The 24669-nt window shown below is 43.1% G+C and overlaps 1 protein-coding gene across 1 annotated transcript in view; it reads left to right on the top strand.

Annotated features, from left to right (window-relative positions):
- Positions 1 to 1077: 1077 nt before the first annotated feature.
- The window catches only part of GATB (glutamyl-tRNA amidotransferase subunit B), a 219163-nt gene continuing 195571 nt past the window's right edge, over positions 1078 to 24669 (top strand). The window contains exon 1 of the mRNA XM_077279319.1: positions 1078 to 1315. Within this exon, the coding sequence (XP_077135434.1) occupies positions 1155 to 1315 (161 nt within the window). The 5' untranslated portion in view covers positions 1078 to 1154. The remainder of the gene's footprint in view (positions 1316 to 24669) is intronic.

Here is a 24669-nt window from a genome sequence, read left to right as displayed (position 1 = left end):
TAGAGGTCTATGGGTCTGATGCATCAAGACCAGCGCTGATTACGTGCTAAAGCCCGACCCTCTTGATTTATGAAGAGGTGCACAGCTCTTGATGAATCTGTAGTTTAACAAGTGACGTGCGACACACCAGAAATCTCACTCCAGTCAGTTACTAGAATGAGATTACTGCTATAAAGAAAACCAGTTAGTAATGAATTAGTCGAGCCCTGGTCTCCCCTCATGGTGCCTCCGATACACTCGAGAGGAGCTGGGAGAAACTTGAAAAGCTGCAGAATTTTGGTAAAACTGACTACATTTTGCGACCTTTCAAAGGTTTTACACTGGAATTGTAGTGTAAACTCTTTGATGAACTGAGGCCTGTTCCAGACAGCACATAGCTGGGATCGCTGTGCGGGTAATTACATTGCAATGAATAGACGGCCATGTTATCCCTCATACGTAGAGACGGTCCAGTGTTCATTAGGGCTTTGGATCTCAGCTTCCTCAGTGTTTGGTCAGTGTCGTGGCCACCAAACAGGACCCTGCGACACACCATCACCAGGCCGAAATCCTCGGGTTAGTAGAATGTCACCATGAAGAGGCACCGGTGATTTTGGCACGTAGGAGGAGAGCCGCAGGATCCGGGGAATAGATTTGCTCATAAAAAAAAAACATCATCCCTCACATGACTACATTGCTGAAAAAAAAGATGAAAAAAGGCACGTCTACAAAGAGCGCAAAAATAAAAAAGGTGACGAAAAAATTAAGCTTCAGGCATAAAGCCTGGCTCTTTGGCTGGAACTTAAGGGGTTAATCAACACTCTTCTGACCCTTCCCTCATACATTACAGACGCTACCGTGACACCAGCCGTCTTCTAGGCAGCAGAGGGCCGGGCATCCCGCACCTGCTGCTGGGGGTACTCACCCCTCTGCCAGCGCCGCCATATGCGACAGAAGCCCCCCGTATTCATTCCTTTCCGCAGTGCCCCGCCCCCACACAGCACACGTGACCTAGCGCCGCGCACACCTACACCTGGCAAACAATTCACAGCAACGTTTGAATCAGCCGCGCTGACGGATGAATTGGTCACGTGGTACATTAGTAACAATGTCAGCTGACTGTGACGTCATCAAAGGTCTCTTGGATAGGACGACGAGGCTGCTGGCGCGTAGTAATGGCGGCGCCCTTACTGCTGCGTGACAGTAGACGTGGTGGCTTCTTTCTTCTGGTGCGGGCTGGGCAGCCGCCTGGTCAGTGTGGTAACCGTCAGCTCCATGTCAGGAGACCAGCGAGGAGGAGTGCCAGCACCAGCTGCAAGCATGCCAGAGACGCGGGGTACAGTCCAGTACAATACTGCAGATACTGTGCAATGGTGACAAATAAACGTTACACGTGTATAAGGGCAGGAAACGAGGTCCGCTATCTGGGCGGCACTGCCATGTTCTCTGTTATCAGCCAGACACTAGTGACGGTCCTGACAAGGCAGAGCAATGTTTCCATGAGCCTACTTGTCCCATTCCTCCCCCTGCTGGGCTAGGTCTATGGAGAGAGATGGGTGGTAACAAGGGCTTAGTGACAGTAAACAGTATGCAGTGGCGCTGTGATCATGGAGGGCTGCGCAGGTGTCTGGATCTAGATCAGGCCTGGGGTTACATGTCAGGCTGGCAGCGGGGGTCACACAGGCTCCAGAACATCCTATTATCCCCTTTTTCCCAGCCGTCAGCAATTAGTTATTTTCACTTTTGTTTTTTTCCTCCTCTGCCAAGAGCAATGACGTTTTCATATTTTTTCCTGCCAAAATAGACATATGAGGGATTGTTTTCTTTTGTGTGATGAGTTGTAGTTTTCTGACACCATTCGTTTTACTATATAGAGTATCAAAAAATGCAGAAAAAAAATAAATGTGATGATGTGAAAAAAAATGATATATATATATATATATATATATATATATATATATATATATATATATATATATATCTCATACATACACAATGAAGACCAAACGTTTGGACACACCTCATTTAAAGATTTTTCTGTATTTTCAAGACTATGAAAATTGTACATTCACACTGAAGGCATCAAAACTATGAATTAACACATGTGGAATTATATACTTAACAAAAAAGTGTGAAACAACTGAAAATAAGTCTTAAGCTGGAGTTACACTAAACGACTTACCAACGATCACGACCAGCGATACGACCTGGCCGTGATCGTTGGTAAGTCGTTGTGTGGTCGCTGGGGAGCTGTCACACAGACATCTCTCTCCAGCGACCAACGATCAGGGGAACGACTTCGGCATCGTTGAAACTGTCTTCAACGATGCCGAAGTCCCCCTGCAGCACCCGGGTAACCAGGGTAAACATCAGGTTACTAAGAGCAGGGCCGCGCTTAGTAACCCGATATTTACCCTGGTTACCATTGTAAAAGTAAAAAAAAAACAACAGTACATTCTGATGTCTGTCACGTCCCCCGGCGTCCACAGGGTTAAAACTGCTTTCGGCAAGAGCGCTGCTAATATGCATGCGCTGCTGCCGAGAGCTTCCCTGCACTGAATGTGTCAGCGCCGGCAGTAACAGCGGTGACGTCACCGCTGTGCTCTGCTTTACGGCCGGCGCTGACAGTCAGTGCAGGGAAGCTCTCGGCAGCAGCGCGTGCATATTAGCAGCGCTCCTGCCGAAAGCAGTTTTAACCCTGTGGACGCCGGGGGACGTGACAGACATCAGAAGGTGAGTATGTAGTGTTTTTTTTAACTTTTACAATGGTAACCAGGGTAAATATCGGGTTACTAAGCGCGGCACTGCGCTTAGTAACCCGATATTTACCCTGGTTACAAGTGAACACATCGCTGGATTGGCGTCACACACGCCGATCCAGCGATGACAGCGGGTGATCAGCGACCAAAAAAAGGTCCTGATCATTCCCATCGACCAATGATCTCCCAGCAGGGGCCTGATCGTTGGTCGCTGTCACACCTAACGAGATCGTTAGCGGGATCGTTGCTACGTCACCAAAAGCGTGACGTTGCAACGATGTCGTTAACGATATCGTTATGTGTGACTCAGCCTTTATATTCTAGGTTCTTCAAAGTAGCCACCTTTTGCTTTGATGACTACTTTGCACACTCTTGGCATTCTCTTGATGAGCTTCAAGAGGTAATCACCGGGAATGGTTTTCACTTCACAGGTGTGCCCTGTCAGGTTTAATAAGTGGGATTTCTTGCCTTATAAATGGGGTTGGGACCATCAGTTGTGTTGTGCAGAAGTCTGGTGGATACACAGCTGATAGTCCTACTGAATAGACTGTTAGAATTTGTATTATGGCAAGAAAAAAGCAGCTAAGTAAAGAAAAACGAGTGGCCATCATTACTTTAAGAAATGAAGGTCAGTCAGTCCGAAAAATTGGGAAAACTTTGAAAGTGTCCCCAAGTGCAGTTGCAAAAACCATCAAGCGCTACAAAGAAACTTACATTTGCAAACTTTTTTTTTTTTTTCAATTTTTCCTCAGGGACATGAATTTGTGAACCTTTCACCTATGTTTATTAATCTCACTTATGTAGCCCCATTAATTCCATAGTGCTTTTACAGACATAATCATCACTGTCCGCACTGCAATCTAATTTCCCATATGTCTTTGGATGTGCTTGAATATTTGGTTAGAGTATGTTGTAAGTTTAACCCCTTCACGAAATGCGCCATATACATGCTGCGGGAGCTCCGTTCCTGCAAACTGCCGTACATGTACACTGTGACGATCAGGCCGAGCGCCGTCAAAATCAAATGCGGGTGTGAGCTCTATATGACAGCTGACACCCTGCAGCAACACCAACAACTGGTGTTAGCACAGAGGGCTGTGGAGTCGGTAAGCCAATCCTCCGACTTCTTAATTTCTTTGATTCCATCCTTCAACTCAGACTCCCTCATACATGGCTCATGTTTAGGCCGGTTTCACACGTCAGTGGCTCCGGTACGTGAGGTGACAGTTTTCTCACGTACCAGAGCCACTGACACACGTAGACACATTGAAATCAATGCATCTGTGCAGATGTCATTGATTTTTTGCGGACCGTGTCTCCGTGTGCCAAATACAGAGACATGTCAGTGTTCGTGGGAGCGCACGGATTACACGGACCCATTAAAGTCAATGGGTCCGTGTAAAACACGTACCGCACACGGACGTTGTCCTTGTGCAGTCCGTGTGCCGTGCAGGAGACAGCGCTACAGTAAGCGCTGTCCCCCCCACATGGTGCTGAAGCCGCCATTCATATCTTCTCTGCAGCAGCGTTTGCTGTAGAGAAAATATGAAAAATCTTTTTTTTTTTTGTTTCTCGTGTTTACCATAAAGATCCATGTCCCCACCCCCCTCCCACCCCCTGTGCGCCCGCCCGCTGTTATTAAAATACCCGCCTCCCTCGCAGTGTCCTGTCCTGGCCGCAGCTTCTCCTGTATGCGGTCACGTGGGCCCGCCCATTACAGAAATGAATATGCGGCTCCACCCCTATGGGAGGTGGAGCCGCATATTCATGACTGTAATCGGCGGCCCCACGTGACTGCTCATACAGTAGAAGGTGCGGCCAGGACAGGAAGCAGCGCCAGCGAGGGAGCCGGGTGAGTATTTTAATAACAGCGGGCGGGCGCACAGGGGGTGGGGACATGGATCTTTATGTTAAACACGAGAAACAAAAAAAAAAAAGGATTATTCAGATTTTCTCTACAGCAAACGCTGCTGCAGAGAAGATATGAATGGCGGCTTCAGCACCACGTGGGGGGACAGCGCTTATCTCTTGCGCTGTCTCCTGCACGGTGCGTGTGGTACCCAGTCGGGACACACGTGTGCCACACTGATGTGCCACAGAAACGCACGGGCACACGGACAATTCCGGTACCGGAATTATCTGGACGTGTGGGACTGCCCTAAGTGATACATTTTTTGTAACATCAGGCTTTTAATCACCATTATGATACAATAATCAAGCTATTTAGATAGAACATAAAATATTATTATTGGAATACAACCTTAGAACACAAGAAACGTTAGTAAATTAGATATGCAATACATTATTCTGTAAGTGGGAAAGTTTTCAGCAAAAAACATGCTGAATAACATTTGTGCGGTCTATGAATTTGTTCTGAGAAATAGTATTGCCTCCATCAAATCCTCCTTCATAGATGACGTCAAATCTGGTCTAAGTACTTTAAGGCTAGAGGACAACTTTTCTATACGTGCACTGGATGCGTCGTGTTTTGGCGGACTGACGTCACGAAAAAACGGTCAAGGGAACGTTTTTTCGTCCGTCGGGTCCGCCATTTCCTACCACGCATGCGTGGCCGGAACTCCGCCCCCTCCTCCCCGGGACTTTACAATGGGCAGCAGATGCGTTGAAAAACTACATCTGCTGCCCACGTTGTGCTGAATTTTCACAACGTCCATCACTGTAAATGGGTGATGAAGCAATGCCTTCATTTCAGCCACCTGTGTCCATTGTCCTTCATTTAGTGTTACCTTAGGGTTGGCCATGTCTACAAAAAAGGGCTTCAGCTTAAGCAGTCACTTAATCATTAAATGGGTGCTGCCTCACCAAGTGGCTTGATCCACAATTGCTCCTTTTCCAGCATGTTTCTTCAAGATGGAATCAGTTTTAGGGGTTCTGGCAGCAATAACCAATTTCCTCACTTTGCCAATCAGAGTTCTGGCATGTCCCTCTTGCAGACTATCTCTTACTGCCAGCTGCAGCATGTGCACAACACAGCGCATGTGATGAATATGAGAAAGCTTTGAAGCAGCTTCAACAAGATCATCTAATTGTAAAGAATCATTTTGCTGTTCTTCTGTAGTTCAACCTCTGGCAAAAATTATGGAATCACCGGCCTTGGAGGATGTTCATTCAGTTGTTTAATTTTGTAGAAAAAAAGCAGATCACAGACATGGCACAAAACTAAAGTCATTCAAATGGCAACTTTCTGGCCTTAAAGAAACACTAAAAGAAATCAAGAACAAAAAATGTGGTAGTCAGTAATGGTTACTTTCTTAAATCTTATTCATCAGGTTAATTGTACTTATCACATTTGAAGCATTCTCAGTTACAAGAGCAAGAACCTGTTCTTTTTTGAGTTCATAATCTTGCAGAACTTATCCCACTAAGGCCTTGAGAAACTGACTAGTGTGATGAGAGAGTATCTTTTTCTGCCAGTGTCTTGGTAACAATTTTTTTATTGTCACAAAATGAACGTTGATATCAAAATAGTTCACTCTGTGCAGGCATCCATTTTAAGAAAAATAAGTTGTTTCCTGAGAGTCTTTTTTAAGTTCCTCCTTTTGGCTAGGGCTTTTTCAATCACTAATTTTCTAATACTTGCTCTTTCCAGAAAAACACCAAGTTTGCGGGCCATTTCTTCGTTAAGAGCTGTAAAAGCTGCTTGTGCAAATAATGATAATGGTACACAGTCTTTCACATCAAGCTCTATGAGCTCTCTTTTAAACATATCTGCTGTCATTGTTAGGCTAAGTGCACACGTTGCAGAATTGCCGCGGAAATTTCCGCGGCAATTCTGCAACTCCTGCCGCGGGTATATCGCATGCAGAATTGGCATGCATATTCCCGCTAAACACTAGCGTTTTGCAAGCGTAATTAGCTTGCAGAATTATAACGTTTTCCAAGCGATCTGTAGCATCGCTTGGAAAACTGATTGACAGGTTGGTCACACTTGTCAAACATAGTGTTTGAAAAGTGACCAACTTTTTACTATTGATGCTGCCTATGCAGCATCAATAGTAAAAAGATCTAGTGTTAAAAATAATAATAAAAAAATAATAAATCATGATATTCTCACCTTCCGGTGTCCCCGACAGCCTTTCCCGCTCCTCACGATGCTCCAGTAACGCTTTGCGGCATGACCCCAGATGACGTAGTGGTCTCGCGAGACCGCACGTCATCACAGGTCATTTTCGCAAAGCATTATTGGGAACGGGAGCGTCGCGAGGAGCGGGAAAGTGAGAATATCACTATTTATTTATTTTCATTCTTTTTTTTTTTTTTTTAACAAGTCTCCTCTCCTCCACCCTGGGTACCAACCGCACATGATCCGCTTACTTCCCCCATGGTGAGCATAGCCACATGCAGGAAGTAAGCGGATCAATGCATTCCTATGTGTGCGGAATCGCCGCGATTCCACACTTTAATGAACATGCTGCATTTTTTTCTGGAATGTGATTCCGCCGCGGAAAAAAATGCAGCATGTGCACAAAAAATGCGGAATGCATTCTAAAAATAGTATGCTTAATGTATGCGTTTTTTTTGCGGTTTTATCGTGTTTTTATAGTGAAAAAAAACACAAAAATTCCTAAACGGGTGCACATAGCCTTACAGTAACGTTGTCACTTACAAAATATCTTGTAACTGATTTTTGAGTCGCTCTTTCCTCCTTTGCATGGCGGGAAGTGCTGGGCACCGATTTCTTGGTGTCGCTGTGATCTTTCTCAGTCACAGCTTTGAAAACTTTGGGTGTAAGCATTGTAAATGTCTTTTTAGATTGGAAGCTCTCGCAGGATCATTTTTATCACTGCCTGAGTATACATTGATTTTGAGCTCACGGCATCTGTCATACAGTGACACACAAAATATCTTTTATCTTGAGTTAATGTGAAATGCCCAAATTCAGCTGACTTCACCCACTCCTGGTTTTGGCTTACAAATATGGATCTGAAAAACAGACCAAACACTCAATGTGTGCACTTGGCCTCAAAGGGTATTCCTTACCTCACCATTAGGCCATGTGCACACGTTCAGGATTTTTAGCGTTTTTTTCGCTATAAAAACGTGATAAAAACGCGAAAAAAACGCTAACATATGCCTCCTATTATTTACAAGGTATTCCGCATTTTTTGTGCAAATGTTGCGATTTTTTCCGCGAAAAAATCGCATAGCGGAAAAAAAAGCAACATGTTCATTAAAAATGCGGAATTGCAGGGATTCCGCACACCTAGGAGTCCATTGATCTGCTTACTTCCCGCACGGGGCTGTGCACACCATGCGGGAAGTAAGCAGATTATGTGCGGTTGGTACCCAGGGTGGAGGAGAGGAGACTCTCCTCCACGGACTGGGCACCATATAAGTGGTCAAAAAATAAGAAATAAAATAAAAAATAGTCCTATACTCACCCTCGATGTCCCGCGCAGTGTTCCCGCCTCACCGCTGCACGCTGCCGTTCGGTTCCTGTAGCTGGTGTGCGGCGAAGGACCTTGCCGATGACGTCACTGTCCTGTGATTGGTCGTGAGCGGTCATGTGACCGCTCACGTGACCGTGAGGTCACGGAAGGCCCTGTGCGCACAGACCAGCTATAGGAAGACGAACGGACGCCGCTGATGAGATGTCTGGGTGAGTATAAGCATTTTTTTATTTTTTTTATTATTTTTAAACATTCTATCTTTTACTATAGATGCTGCATAAGCTGCATCTATAGTAAAAAGTTGGTCACACTTGTCAAACAGTATGTTTGACAAGTGTGACCAACTTGTCAGTCATCGCTTGGAAAACTTTAGCATTCTGCAAGCTAATTACGCTTGCAGAATGCTAAAAAAACGCGAAAAAAACGGAAAAAAAACGCAAAAAAAAAAATGCGGATTTCTTGCAGAAAATTTCCGGTTTTCTTCAGGAAATTTCTGCAAGAAATCCGCAACGTGTGCACATGGCTTTAGGGTTCACTGACATCAGCTTCAGGCTGATATTATCAGGCTGGGAAGGTCCCTGGTTATTGAGGCCAACCCAGCCTAAAAATATCAGCCCGCAGCCCCCAAGAAGCTGCGGCTCACATTAGATGAGCCAATTCTGGCTCTTCATCTTGGCTTTTCCTGATCGCCCTGTTGTGTTCACAATCTGGGTAATGGTAGTTGGGGTTGATGTCACCTGTGAATTGTTCAAAAACACAGCTGACCTCAAACCTTGGTGTTAGTAATGAGAAGGTGTCTATCAGATACTTCCATTCCTAACCAAGTAGGTAAAAAGGAAAAAAAAACACAAATATTTTATTTAAAAAATACTCCCTGGTTCACCAATTTAGTTAAAGAAGAAAAATCCATGCATGTGTGACATAGTTGAGAGAATCCGATGTAGTCCACAAATGGAAACCTGAAAAACATAAAAAGACAGTAGCAAAACCCAGACACTGTCCCTCGTTCACCAGTCCAAAGGCTATGGAGCTGCTCCGCAATACTTTGCAATTATGATGAGCGGTGACGTCTGTAACATTACTGACATCATCGCTCATCATAGTCACAAAATCTTGCACAGAGGGAGCCGGTAGTGGCTGCTTCTGAAAGCCTAAAGTTGTGCTCAAACATTTACATACCCCTGCAGAATTTTTGCTTTTTTGGCCATTTTTCAGAGAATATGAATGATAACACCAACACTTTTTCTCCACTCATGGTTAGTGGTTGGGTGAAGCCATTTATTGTCAAACTATTGTTTTTTCTCTTTTTAAATCATAATGACAACCTTAAACATCCAAGTGACCGTGATCATAAGTTCACATACCCCATTTCTTAATACAGTGTATTGCCCCCTCTAACATCAATGACAGCTTGAAGTCTTTTGTGGTAGTTGTGGATGAGGTTCTTTATTTTCTCAGATGGTAAAGCAACCCACTCTTCTTGGCCTCCAGTTCCTGTAAATTCATGGGCTGCCTAGCATGAACTGCGCGCTTAAGATCTCCCCAGAGTGGCTCAATGATATTGAGGTCAGGAGACTGAGATGGCCACTCCAGAACCTTCACTTTGTTCTGCTGTAGCCAATGACAGGTCGACTTGTCCTTGTGTTTTGGATCGTTGTCATGTTGGAATGTCCAAGTACATCCCATGTGCAGCTTCCAGGCTAATGAGTACAAATTTGCCTCCAGTATTTGCTGATAACGTGCTGCTTTCATCTTTCTTTCAACTTTGACCAAGTTTCCTGTGCCTTTGTAGCTCACACATCACCAAAACATCAGCGATCCACCTCCATGCTTTACATTAGGAATGGTGTTCTTTTCATCATGTTGACCTCTCCAAATGTTTATGGTTGTGGCCAAAAAGTTCAATATTGGTCTCATCACTCCAAATTACCTTGTTCCAGAAGTTTTGAGGCTTGTCTCTGTGCTGTTTTGCGTATTGTAGGCGAGATACTTTGTGGTATTTGCGCAGTAATATCTTTCTTCTGGCAACTCGACCATGCAGCCCATTTTTCTTCAAGTGCCTCCTTATTGTGCATCTTGAAACAGCCACACCACTAGTTTTCAGAGAGTTCTGTATTTCAGCTGATGTTATTTGTGGGTTTTTCTTTGCATACCGAACAATTTTCCTGGCAGTTGTGGATGACATTTTTGTTGCGTCTACCTGACCGTGATTTTGTTTTTACAGAGATCCTGGTTTTCCATTTGTTAATCACAGTTTGAACGTTGCTGACCGGCATTATCAATTCCTTGGATATCTTTTTGCATCCCTTTTCTTTTTTATACAGTTCAACTACCTTTTCCCGTAGATCCGTCAATTCTTTTGCTTTCCTCATGACTCACAATCCAGAAATGTCAATGGCTGGATGAAAGATGCAAGAGTCTGTCTGGATCCCAGAAACTCACTCAGCTGATTACAAGCAAACAGGTCACAGGTGAGGATGTTGCCTTTAGTAGCCATTCAAACCCATTTGGGTCAACTTCTGTGTATGTTATCAGGCCAAAATCACCAGGGTATGTGAACTTTTGATCAGGGTCATTTGGATGTTTTGGGTTGTCATTATGATTTAAAAAGAGAAAACACAGTAGTTTGACAATATATGGCTTCACCCAACCACTAACCATGAGTGGAGAAAAAGTTTTGGTGTTATTCATATTCTCTGGAAAAAGGCCAAGAAAGCAAAAATTCTGCCGGGGTATGTAAACTTTTGAGCACAACTGTATGTAGCCTCAGAACGAAGCTCCACAGCCTCAGAACGTCGTGGGAACTTTTGAACTACTTTGGTTTCTAATAAATTGGTGAACGAGGGACAGTGTTTTGTTTTTTGTTTCTCTTATTTTAAGTCTTTCAGGTTTCCATTTGTGGACTACTTTTTGTTTCTCCAGTCATATGGAGACATGCTTTTTGTAGGACAAATCGTAGTTTTGAATATCTCAACTTACAATAAAATAGTTCTCAGATCTGTTGAAGCTGGTGTACTAAAGTTTAAAATCCATATCAGATTTGTTGTTTAGTTCATTTTGGAAGTTTCCATTCTTAACATTAAATTGAGCATTTTAATTTCAGGTTAATACAGTCGTACTGTCATAAATATCCAGAGAAAAGTATATCAGCCCCATAAAGTTTCAGGGATCTACGGCATTTTATTATGAATGCATTTTATATTGTAAAATTCTGTGATTGATCCATTGAGGGGCCGCTGTCTTTATGTTCATGGGAGCCACTCTTGGTTTCGGCTTTAAATAAGGTTGTAGAATTCTGAAAGTGTGACTGAGGTCTAAATTGGAGCAATTTGTAAAAACTAGTAAGAGATCAGTGAATTAATTTTCTTTGGTAGACTTTTAGATTTCACAATTTTTCTTTTTTTTTTTTGTGTTGAAAAGTAGAAAAACAATTGGTTTCTTTGGACAACCTGTCCACTTATATTTATCACATGACTAAATATTTATATGCTTTCCAATGTTTTGGTAGTAATTGACTTTTCCATTACAGGGATTAGAGGTGGGAAAATCCATTCACTAAAGTCCAATGGGCAATGCCATTCTCCAATAATGCTCATAAATTAAAACTTAGTTAATTTTTACTGCTTCATGACTTAGCAATTTTTCATTGATTACACTTTTTTTTTCTTCTCTTTTTTTTCAAGATCTATATCTATCTATCTATCTATCTATCTATCTATCTATCTATCTATCTATATATACATTTTTTTTTCAATTCCTTTTTTTTTTTTTTATTCTCTTGGTAACATAACCTCATGTGGTCTTGACATGCTTGCTGCTTCGATAGCTTTTAGGGGTTTTTTTTTTAGATTTTTTTTTTTACTCCTTGTCTTCTAAAACTCTAAGGCTATGTTTCCACCATCAAGAATCTCTGCGCTTTGAACGTAGCGGATAATTTGCTTCTCCCAAATCGCCGCCCCCTTGTTGTACGCGCGGTGATTCTGGATGTGTTCATTGAACACATGCGGAATCACCGCATCATATTCATAGACTGTGTTATTTATCTTGTGGAAATGGAGCGTCTACGCAAGATAAATAGACATGCTGCGGTCTGGAAAGATGCGCCACATGTCCAGTTACGCAGGACCACCGGATGCATCACTGCAGTAGTGGATTTCATAAAATCCCCTCCACTATACAGTAACATCTGGACACTGCGGATGTATGCAGCGTGCAATCCGCAGCAAATACTGAAGGAATCCGGACCCTGGAAACATAGCCTTAGACATTTTTTTCTGGAGCAATCTGTAGTTTTGAGTAATCCCTTGAATTTTACTATATAATTTTCTGGGAAATGGGGAAAAACAATTCCTGGAGTGAAATAAGGAAAAAAAAAAAAGCATTTGCTGTTTTTTTTTCATATTGTCTTTAATGCGTGATAAAAACGATCTGTCAGCATAATTTTTCAGGTCAGATTATGATACAATACTGACATTTTGGGGAACGTATTACCTTCTGAGCGCTTACCTTGTTCCAAGCAGGGCTGTGGAGTCGGTAAGCCACAGTTGCGACTCCGACTCCTGGATTTTATCAGGTTCCGGCTCCGGCTCCGACTCCAACTCCTTCATAAATGGCCAATTCGTAACAATAAATTTACTGTTGTAAAACATTAACATCGTGCTTATTCAGTTTCTCACCATCATATAAGTAATCAGACCACTTAGAGCAAAACCTATATTTATTAGATTACAATTAGAATATAGCAAATAACTTTTCTAAACTTTTCTAAACTCTTGTAAGTAAATATGCAATAAACACTGTTATGCAGTTAATAAGAAGAAATCTATAAATTTGTCCTCAGAAAAAGTATTGCCTCTGTCAGATCCTCCTTCATGGATGCCCTCAAATCTGATCTAATTATTTTGAGAGCAGAGAACAACCTCTCTACACTAACTTGGGTTGGTGGCAAAGCAGTAACCACTCGGGCAACATCTCTGACAATGTCAGGATACAGAGGAATCGCTTGTTGCACTGTTATTTTTGATGAACGGTCAAATTTCTCAATTTCTTTTAGTGTACATGAAAAATTCTGCTGAAATGTACTGGCTGTGTTCTTTGATGGGGATGACTCTTCTTCTATGCGGGAACGCTTTGCACGGTCCTTGTGATCCATATATTTTTCGAAATTAAATTCTTCATCAGTTGATGAGGGTGAAGATGTGGCAGGACGACCAAATTCTTCTTGTTCCTCCTGACTGTTCTGCAACCCTTTCATCCTTACTGCTATTTCAAACATAGCTTCTTTTCCTTTAGTTAGCTGTTGATCATCTAGAAGAATCCGATGCATTGGGTCTACATAAACAGTTGCCAAAAGAATGTTATTTTGTAATAGTAGCTCCTCTCTCCATTTCATTGATGTAGCAATGCCACTTGCAATTAACCCTTCTCTTTGGGACAGGCGAAACATCATGTTTTTCCACTCCTTTAAGAAAATACCTGGAGTTAAGTCCTCTGCTTGTAATTTTTTAGTCACTGTAAATGGGTGCTCTAGCAATTTTTCCAGCTCAGTCACCTGATTCCACTGACTTTCATTTAGCGTCAGTTGAGGGTTAGCCATGTCTACAAGAAAGGTTTTCAGTTCAACCAAGCGCTGAATCATTAAGTAAGTACTGCCCCATCGTGTGGCTTGATCAATATCGCCCCTTTTCCAGCACGTCTCTTCAAAATTGAGTCAACTTAAGGGGTTCTGGCAACAGTAGCCAATTTTCTCACCTTGCCAATCAGTGCAGCAGCATGTCCTTCTTGCAGACTGTCTCTTATAGCCAGCTGTAGCGTATGCACAACACAGCGCATGTGATGAATGAAAGAACGTATTGACACAGTTTCAACAAGATCATTTAAACTATCATGTTGCTGTTCATCTGAAGCAACTTCAGTTTGCTCCTCAGTTACAATACTGTGTTCCTCTATTTCAAACATTTCTGTGTCTGTGGACCCAGAATGTTCTTCTAGCTGCTGGTCACCATCATTACTCTCATTCATTATCTTAATAGTACTTATCATATTTGAAGCATTGTCAGTTACGACAGAAAGAACTTGCTCTTTTTTAAGTTCATAGTCTTGCAGAACCTTTTCCACCAAGACCTGGAGAATCTCACTGGTGTGATGAGCTTTGGTGTCTTTTACTGCCAATGTCTTGGTAACTATTTCATTTTTGTCACAAACAAATCGGACATTGATGGCAAAATAGTTCACTCTGTGACGTGTGTAGGCATCCATTTTAAGAAACAGAAAGCGTCCCTTGAGAGTTTTTTTTAAAGGGAACCTGTCACCCCCAAAATCGATGGTGAGGTAAGCTCACCGTCATCAGGGGCTTTTCTACAGCATTCTGTAATGCTGTAGATAAGCCCCCGATGTTACCTGAAAGAGGTTATAATATACTCACCTGGGCGGTCCCGCTGTGGTCCGTGGTCAAATGGGCGTCTCAGGTCTGCTCTGGTGCCTCCCTCAACAGGGCAGACAAAGTACGCCTGCGCCGAAGCAGCGGCGTGGAGACCAGAAGAGGACGTCATGGAATGAAGGTAGGAGGTGCCGGAGCAGACCTGAGACGCCTATCGGAGCGGGACCGCCCCTGGGTGAGTATAATCTAACCTCTTTTTCTCCTCTTTCAGGTAACATCGGTAGCTTATCTACAGCATTACAGAATGCTGTAGATAAGCCCCTGATGCCGGTGAGCATACCTCACCATCGATTTTGGGGGGTGACAGGTTCGCTTTAAGTTCTTCCTTTTGTTTAAAAGTTTCTTCAATTACTAATTTTCTAATACTCTCTCTCTCCAGAAAAACACCAAGCTTGCGGGCCATTTCCCCATTCAGACACATAAAAGCTGGTCGTGAAAATAATGAAATAGGCACACTATCCTTTACAACAAGCTCTATGATCTGTTTTTTAAATGTATCTACTGTCATTGTCACAGTAACTTTGTCACTGACAAAATATCTGGCAACTGATGGCTGCAAAGTTCTCTGCTCCTTTGTTTGGCTGGAAGAGCTGGGCACTGGTTTGGATGCAGTCTTTCTCATCCACTGCTTTCAGTACTTCTGGATGAAAGTGCTGTAAATGTCTCTTTAGATTAGAAGCTCTGGTAGGAGCATTTATATCTTTGCCTGAATATGCACTGATCTTGGCTTCACAGCATTTGTTTTCGTCTGGATCATTTGTCATACACTGACAGACATAATGTTTTCTATCTTGAGTGATGGTGAAACGTTCAAATACAGCTGATTTAATGTGACACTTCTTTGACATTCTCAGGTTTTTAATTCTGCATCCACAATCCAAATGACAATTGTTTTTCCTAAAAACAATTGTACAAAATTATTGCCAGGTCGTACAACTGATATAGTGATCAGTAATACTGTTATTCCTCATGTACTCACAGTTAACTGATGCAAAGTTTGTTGAAAGGATAATACTTCTTACTGTCTTCCTCTATTGAGTAGCAGCTGTGAGATGCTTGGAAGACGCACACCTAGTAAACATCTAGTCTAGAGGAGGAGCTTTACTACTAAGAATTTGCAACACATTTTCACTTTCAGTTTCATACATTGTAAGTAGGGGGGTTGGGGCACCATGAGGTTAACCAAGTATAAGATTAGATAAGGGCAGTGGAGAACAGTGACACACAAGAAGTAAGAAATGTCTCTATCTCCAGCAGAACTGCTTATCACTGTTGTTCATAGTTTGATAGAACATATATATTTGAGTAACATTTATAAAATTCATATGAATTAATACATTTTTTTTTAATGCTGGAGTCTGAGTCGGTACATTTCTACCGACTCCAACCAAAACTAACTCCGACTCCACAGCCCTGGTTCCAAGAGCCATAATTTTTATTTTCCTATATACAGAATATATATGTGTGCGTATATGTATATATGTATGTATGTATGTGTGTGTGTATGTATATATATGTATGTATGTGTATATATATATATATATATATATATATATATATATATATATATATATATATATATATATATATATATATATATATATATATATATATATAATGTATATGATGTATATATGTTTGTTTTGACCCACCTTTTCACCATTTTATGTCTATCATGCTAAAAATGGGAAAAATGTTAGTGTTGTGAAATTGTTAGAGAAATCCAATTCTGCCTTAGTTTTTTGGGTATTGTTTTTATGTTAGTTTCTTTTTAGTAAAAATGACCTGGTACCATGATTCTTCAGGTTAGTACATTTACGGTGATACTAAACTTTTCTAAAGTTTTGTAACACCGTGAGAGCGGGGATCTCACCGAGGTCACCGCAGTTCAGCCTGGCTGGGAACGCAGCCTCAGTGACTTCACCGCTAGTCAGTGACGTCACCGCTAGTCACTCGCAGCTGCTTCGTCACCAGTGGTTCTCAGCCTGGACGGTCGCATCTTCGCACCCTCCAGGTTGAAAACTAATTATCCCCCAGACATGGATTACGGCGTGGGACAGAACGACAGAGGTATCGTATATTGTTGTTTTATTATTTTTGGTTTATTACAGGAGAACGAGGGCTTCGGTCAAATTATGTGAGGTCTTAAGTATGGTTTAATTGAGATTATTAAAGGAGTCTGTCATTTTTTTCAATTAAAGGACTTTATTCTTGGTGTCTGTCTTTTCATACAATGTGACTATGGGGGCATCTTATTGACGCTTCTCCACTACTAACGTCCGGGCTTGATTTCACCGAACAATACAAAGGTGACATCAACCCCTCCAACTATCACCCCACTTGCTACTGCTATAGGACAAGTGGGAAGAGCGAGGCTAAGTGCCAGAATTGACGCATCTTAGAGATGCATATTTTTTGGGGTGGCTGAGAGCTGATGTTTTTACCCTGTTTAGCAGTATCCATGGCCCCTTCCTAAGCTATTAAAGGGACTCTGTCACCTGAATTTGGAGGGAACAATTTTCAGCCATAGGAGCGGGGTTTTCGGGTGTTTGATTCACCCTTTCCTTACCCGCTGGCTGCATGCTGGCTTCAATATTGGATTGAAGTTCATTCTGTGTTCTCCACAGTACACGCCTGTGTGAGGCAAGATTGCCTTGTGCAGGTATGTACTACGGAGGACAGAAAATGAACTTCAATCCAATATTGCAGCCAGCGGGTAAGGAAAGGGTGAATCAAACACCCGAAAACCCCGCCCCTATGGCTGAAAATTGTTCCCTCCAAATTCAGGTGACAGAGTCCCTTTAATATCAGCCCGCAGCTGTCTTCATAGCCTTTGCTGGTTATTAATTATAGGGAGACACTACTTCTTTTTTTAGGGTCCTCCATTTTAATAGCCAGTAAAGGCTAAGTATACATCTGTGAGCTGATATTAATAGCCTGGGAAGCTCCATGGGTATTACCCCCTTCCCAGGCTAAAAACATCGGCGCCCAGCTGTCTGCTTTCCCTCTGCTGGTTATGAAAATTGTGCAGGAGCCCACACCTTTTTTTTTTTCCGAAAAATAATCTTTAATGCATGTACAGTAAGCTGCACACACTGTACTAATTCTGTTTCACGGACATCTATATTTTCTCTTCGCCACGACAGCACCCACTGAGAGAGGGGATCCGCCCCTAGGAACAGGAAACCCTACGGAGAGATAAAAGGGGCGGTCCCCCTCGCTCCCACAGTTTGGTTTCCTGTTCCTATGGGAAATCCACGGAGAAGAGGATGCCTAGCCTGGATGCCGCTTGCGCGGTTTACCTGTGAGGACGGCAAGGGCTCCAGAGCTGGAAGCAGCGTCGGGGGTCCTGGTGTCAGCTTCCCCCCTCTGCTGGCAGACGCTGTGAGGCCAGGGCTGGAGAGTGCTGGCTCACAGAAAGTCATCCGGAACGTCTGCGGGGAGTTAGCGCTGTAATGGGGAACGCTGCGCCGTCCTCGGCGAGCGCTTATACGGCGTGGAGCCCCAGTATGCCCCCCGGAAGTATAAGCTGAAAAGCTTCCGAGGAGAGGGAGGAGACGGCGCTGGTGCCGGTGACAGCGCGGGCATATGGAATATGGCCGCGACCCGGAAGTGATTAGCACTTCCGGGTTCAACAGGAAGAAGATGGCGGCCCCCATGTGAAAAGGACGCCGGCGGTAACGCTCCGGCGTCCAATATGGATTCGGCACAGGACCCTGCGATGTCTTCTATTGAGGCCACCGCAACTACTCCTCGCAGCCATGCCAGCAGCAGCAGCCGCTCCAAGCGGAGTGGATCTTCTAAAAAGAGCAAGCCTCTGCAGTCTCCTCCCCGTCAGCCGGTACCTTCACAGACGCTTCACTGGGGTGAGTGTACATCTACCCTATTAAGCTGATTGCTGTCCCCTCTTCTCTAACACTCTAGGCAAAATGTACTGAAAAAACGAAACACAAACAGTGTGCGATATGTCTTCAGCCCCTTCCGGATAGTTACACAAAGAAACTTTGTAAACCATGCATTGATTCCACCTTACGGGAAGAGGCCTCGGTTAAATCTGAGGACATTAGAGTGTTGATTAGAGAAGAACTACAAGCCCTGCATAGTTCGGGAAAAGAAACGCGTCCTAAGGGGACAAGAGAGTATGTTTCACCCATATCTGACCAATCTTCCGAATTAGAGAATGCAGATTCGGATGTTTCTAGGGATTATGTTTCCTCGGATGAGGATCAAGATACGTGCTTCCCCACCGACAGTATAGATAACCTGGTGAAGTCCGTCTGTAACACTATGGGCATTGAGGATTCTAAGACCCCTAAAACGCAGCAGGACATAATGTTCGCTGGGCTGTCCGAAAGGAAAAGACCCTCCTTTCCGGTGATAGCAGCAGTTAAAAATTTAATTAAAAAAGAGTGGGAAAGCCAGGGGCAGAGGGGACTACCACCATCTTCAAAGAGACGTTATCCCTTTAATGATGAGGAATTCTCGACCTGGTCAAAAGCCCCAAAAGTAGACGCAGCAGTGGCTTCCACATCTAAAAAATCCCTGCTACCTGTGGAGGATTCAGGTTCACTACAAGATCCTTTGGACCGCAAAGCCGACTCTCTCCTTAAAAGAGCGTGGGAATCTTGTGCGGGAGCCCTAAAACCGGCTGTGTCAGCTACATGCACCGCTAGGTCCATGCTAGTCTGGCTAAATGACTTGGAAGAAGGACTTAAAAACGGTCTCTCTAGAGACAAGTTGAGAGCCTCTATACCTTTAATTAGGGGTGCTACAGCCTTCCTGGCAGACTCATCTGCTGACTCAATACGATTAGCGGCCAAGTCGGCGGGGCTGACTAATGCAGCACGTAGAGCCCTGTGGCTTAAGGGCTGGCAAGGCGATCCCCAGACAAAATCCAAATTGTGTGGTCTTCCATGTCAGGGTGAGTACCTATTTGGTACTAAGCTGGACGAGATCCTGACCAAAGCAGGGGAGAGGAAAAAGGGCTTCCCTAATAATAATTACCTTCCATCTTATAGGAGGGCGTTCCGAAAGCCCATGTTTAACAAGAGGAAGGATTTCAAGAGCCAAGATCGCTGGGCCACTAGAGACACCAGACAGAGAGGAGCACTTTTTGGGAAGCGCCCTTACAAAACTGAGGAAAAACCCCGTTAGAACAGATCTGCCTGTCGGAGGTAGATTGTCTTCCTTCTCAGATCAATGGCAGAAAATAACTTCGAACATTTGGGCAAATAGTATCATCGCCTTCGGCCTAAAATTAAAATTTTCCCGAGTCCCGCCGGACTCATTTCTATTGACTTCTTTAAAAACCCAGTTACAGCAGGAGGCTTTGGAGCAGGAGGTATTGAACCTTCTAGCCAAAGGGGTTTTGGTGGAAGTCCCATTTCTTCAGCAAAAAAAGGGGTTCTATTCCCCTCTATTTTTAATCCCAAAGCCAGATGGATCTTTCAGAACCATATTGAACCTTAAAAAATTGAACACCTTTTTGCAGAATCAAACCTTTAAAATGGAGTCTATCCGATCCACCATAAAACTGTTGTCTCCCCATTGTTTTATGACGGTACTCGACCTAAAAGATGCGTATTACCATCTGCCAATTTTTATAGAACATCAACAATATCTCCGCGTGGCGATTGTGTTGAATGGACGTATACGACACTTTCAGTATACAGCAATGCCCTTTGGACTATCAATAGCTCCAAGGGTATTCACTAAGTTAATGTCGGAAGTAATGTCATACCTAAGAGTAAAAGATACCCTCATAATTCCGTACCTTGATGATCTTTTAGTGGTAGGAAGTTCCCCGTCACAATGTCACCAACGATTGTGTAATATGGTCTCGTCCCTGCAGAGGCTAGGGTGGTTGGTGAATTGGGAAAAGTCTAGACTTCTTCCAACTACTCGACAAACATTCTTGGGGATTATAATAGACTCCATAAGCCAAAAATGTTTCTTACCACAATCCAAGCAATTGACAATAAGAAATAAGGTACAGTCGGTAATAGATAAACCTCTAATATCTTTAAGACAAGGCATGTCCCTCCTTGGCTCCTTCACGTCATGTATCCCAGCAGTACCATGGGCCCAATTTCATTCAAGGTGTTTACAATATGCAATTTTACATGAGGAAATAAAATTACAAGGTCATCTAGACGGTAAAATTTCCCTTTCTGAAGACGTAATTAAATCTCTATCCTGGTGGCTAGAACCAGATCACTTGGTTAGTGGGGTCCCCTGGGTAGTTAAACCTTCAAACACAATATTCACGGATGCCAGTCCTAGTGGTTGGGGAGCACATATGAGAGATCAGGTAGCCCAAGGTCTATGGTCGGTTACGGAGTCAGACGACTCGTCTAATATAAGAGAGCTGAAAGCTATCCATCACGCTCTTTGTGAATTCCTTCCGCAGCTACACGGAACACATACAAGGATTCTGTCAGACAACATGACATCAGTAGCGTATATCAATCATCAAGGAGGAACAAGATCAGGAACACTCATGTCTATAGCCGAAGACATCCTAACTATAGCCGAGAAACATCTACTGTCTCTATCAGCACTACATGTCAGAGGAGTGAACAATTCAAAAGCGGACTTCCTCAGTCGCCATACCCTCCACCAAGGGGAGTGGGTTTTAAATCATCGAATCTTCAAAATGATAACCGTAAAATGGGGTTTACCAGAGGTAGATCTCTTCGCTACAAGAGACAACAGGCAATTAAAAAAGTTCGCTTCAATGTTCCAATCCGACAAACCCGATTTTCTCGATGCTCTCCAGGTACCCTGGACATTTCAGAAAGCGTATGCCTTTCCTCCTCTGATACTTCTACCAACAGTAATCAGGAAGATAAGAGAGGACAAAGCCAATATAATCCTGATTGCCCCATTTTGGCCAAAGAGACCATGGTTCTCCCTGCTCAGAGCTATGTCCATCTCAGATCCATGGATTCTCCCAGAGGATCAGGATCTTCTTTTCCAGGGGCCATTCAACCACCCTCATGTGAAGGGTCTACGGTTGACAGCCTGGAATTTGAGAGGCAATTGTTGAAATTAAGGGGTTTCTCTGATCAAGTAATTAATACTCTATTATTAAGTAGGAAAAGATCCACTACTTCTATATATGTAAGAGTATGGAGGAAGTTTCTAAGTCTTTATCCATTGGCCTTGTCAAACTAAATTCCTATACTTAACATTTTAGAATTTCTCCAGAAAGGACGTGACTTAGGTCTTTCAGTTAATACCTTAAAAGTACAAGTCTCTGCTCTAGGGGCATTGTATAGTCACAATGTAGCGGGTGATAGGTGGATAACTAGATTTATTTCAGCCTGCCAGAGGTCAGAACCAGTTCAGATTCCCCGCATACCGCCTTGGGATGTTAATCTAGTCCTTGAGGCCTTGACAGGTCACCCATTTGAGCCACTACACTCAGCTCACATTAAACACGTTACTCTCAAAACTACTCTTCTTGTCGCATTAGTATCGGCAAGAAGGGTAAGTGACATGCAGGCACTATCAGTAGATCCTCCCTTTCTGTCAATATTTCCAGATAGAATCGTCCTGAAAACAGACCCTTCCTACCTACCTAAGAGATGTACTAAATTTCATAGATCTCAAGAAATTCTTCTTCCTACTTTTTATGATAATCCTACAAATCAGGAAGAGGAGAAATATCATACCTTAGATGTGAAAAGGGCTGTAATGACTTACTTAGACAGGACTAGCGCCTGGAGGAAGAGCAGGGCTCTCTTTGTTTCCTTCCAGGGTCAAAGGAAAGGAGCTGGTGTCACAAAAGGCACATTATCTCGATGGATTCGGGAGACGATATACCTGGCCTATTCATCTAAAGGGGAAGATCCACCCGAGACTGTAAAGGCACACTCAACCCGGGCAATAGCATCATCCTGGGCAGAGCGAGCAGAGGTTCCAATAGAACTCATATGTAAGGCCGCAACCTGGTCTTCGCCTATTACCTTCTATAGTCACTATAGATTAGATCTATCTGCTTCCACTGATTTGTGTTTCGGTAGATCAGTTCTTAACACGATAATCCCCCCCAAATAGCTATCTCTGAAAGTCTCTCAGTGGGTGCTGTCGTGGCGAAGAGAAAACACCGGATTACGTACCGGTAATGCTCTTTTATAGAGCCACGGCAGCACCCCTTCACTTCCCTCCCTTATATATTAGTTTACATATGAGCACTGATAAGGGTGATTGGTTCTTGTAAATATACGTGATTAAGTCAAAGATGAAATGTTAATATAGAATGACCTACTAAAACTTGTGGGCGGTTCCTCGCAATCTCTGTAACCCAAACTGTGGGAGCGAGGGGGACCGCCCCTTTTATCTCTCCGTAGGGTTTCCTGTTCCTAGGGGCGGATCCCCTCTCTCAGTGGGTGCTGTCGTGGCTCTATAAAAGAGCATTACCGGTACGTAATCCGGTGTTATCTACCTATTCGATTTATATTTACTGTATGTAATCCATCTCTTCTGTCCTGTCGGCTCCTGCTGTGATTTTACAGTACCGCGGCTGCTGAATGGCCGGCTTTTTTTCTATCTATGATATATATATATATATATATATATATATATATATATATATATATATATATATATATATATATATATATATATATATATATATATATACATACACACACACACACACACACACACACACACACACACACACACACACACTGGGGCAAGAAAGTATTTAGTCAGTCAGCAATAGTGCAAGTTCCACCACTTAAAAAGATGAGAGGCGTCTGTAATTTACATCATAGGTAGACCTCAACTATGGGAGACAAACTGAGAAAAAAAAATCCAGAAAATCACATTGTCTGTTTTTTTTATCATTTTATTTGCATATTCTGGTGGAAAATAAGTATTTGGTCAGAAACAAACAATCAAGATTTCTGGTTCTCACAGACCTGTAACTTCTTCTTTAAGAGTCTCCTCTTTCCTCCACTCATTACCTGTAGTAATGGCACCTGTTTAAACTTGTTATCAGTATAAAAAGACACCTGTGCACACCCTCAAACAGTCTGACTCCAAACTCCACTATGGTGAAGACCAAAGAGCTGTCAAAGGACACCAGAAACAAAATTGTAGCCCTGCACCAGGCTGGGAAGACTGAATCTGCAATAGCCAACCAGCTTGGGGTGAAGAAATCAACAGTGGGAGCAATAATTAGAAAATGGAAGACATTCAAGACCACTGATAATCTCCCTCGATCTGGGGCTCCACGCAAAATCCCACCCCGTGGGGTCAGAATGATCACAAGAACGGTGAGCAAAAATCCCAGAACCACGCGGGGGGACCTAGTGAATGAACTGCAGAGAGCTGGGACCAATGTAACAAGGCCTACCATAAGTAACACACTACGCCACCATGGACTCAGATCCTGCAGTGCCAGACGTGTCCCACTGCTTAAGCCAGTACATGTCCGGGCCCGTCTGAAGTTTGCTAGAGAGCATTTGGATGATCCAGAGGAGTTTTGGGAGAATGTCCTATGGTCTGATGAAACCAAACTGGAACTGTTTGGTAGAAACACAACTTGTCGTGTTTGGAGGAAAAAGAATACTGAGTTGCATCCATCAAACACCATACCTACTGTAAAGCATGGCGGTGGAAACATCATGCTTTGGGGCTCTCTGCAAAGGGGCCAGGACGACTGATCCGGGTACATGAAAGAATGAATGGGGCCATGTATCGTGAGATTTTGAGTGCAAACCTCCTTCCGTGTGTCTCTCACTAGCATCTATATATGTGTATATATCTATTCTATCCATTCTATTCTAACCTGTCACGCTGTGATTATACTATATGCGACACATGAATTGCCGGCTTTTATTCTATCTATCTAATATTAATACAGATATCTATGTATTCTATGTGTGTGTATATCTATTCTAACCTGTCAGTGTGATTTTACTGTAGCAGCACATGAATTGCCAGCTTTTCAAAGGATCTAGAGGTTCTACAGGAAGTAGGTTTGTTTTTTTTCCTTTGGGGGCACTCAACTTTATTAGCATGCACAGAGAGACACAAGTTAGCCCCAAAAATGCATGAAAAAAAGCAC

Source organism: Ranitomeya variabilis, chromosome 1 (assembly GCF_051348905.1).
Source record: "Ranitomeya variabilis isolate aRanVar5 chromosome 1, aRanVar5.hap1, whole genome shotgun sequence".
Lineage (NCBI taxonomy): Eukaryota > Metazoa > Chordata > Amphibia > Anura > Dendrobatidae > Ranitomeya > Ranitomeya variabilis.
The sequence above is the reverse complement of the archived record's forward strand: the minus strand, read 5'-3'. Positions and strand labels throughout refer to the sequence as shown.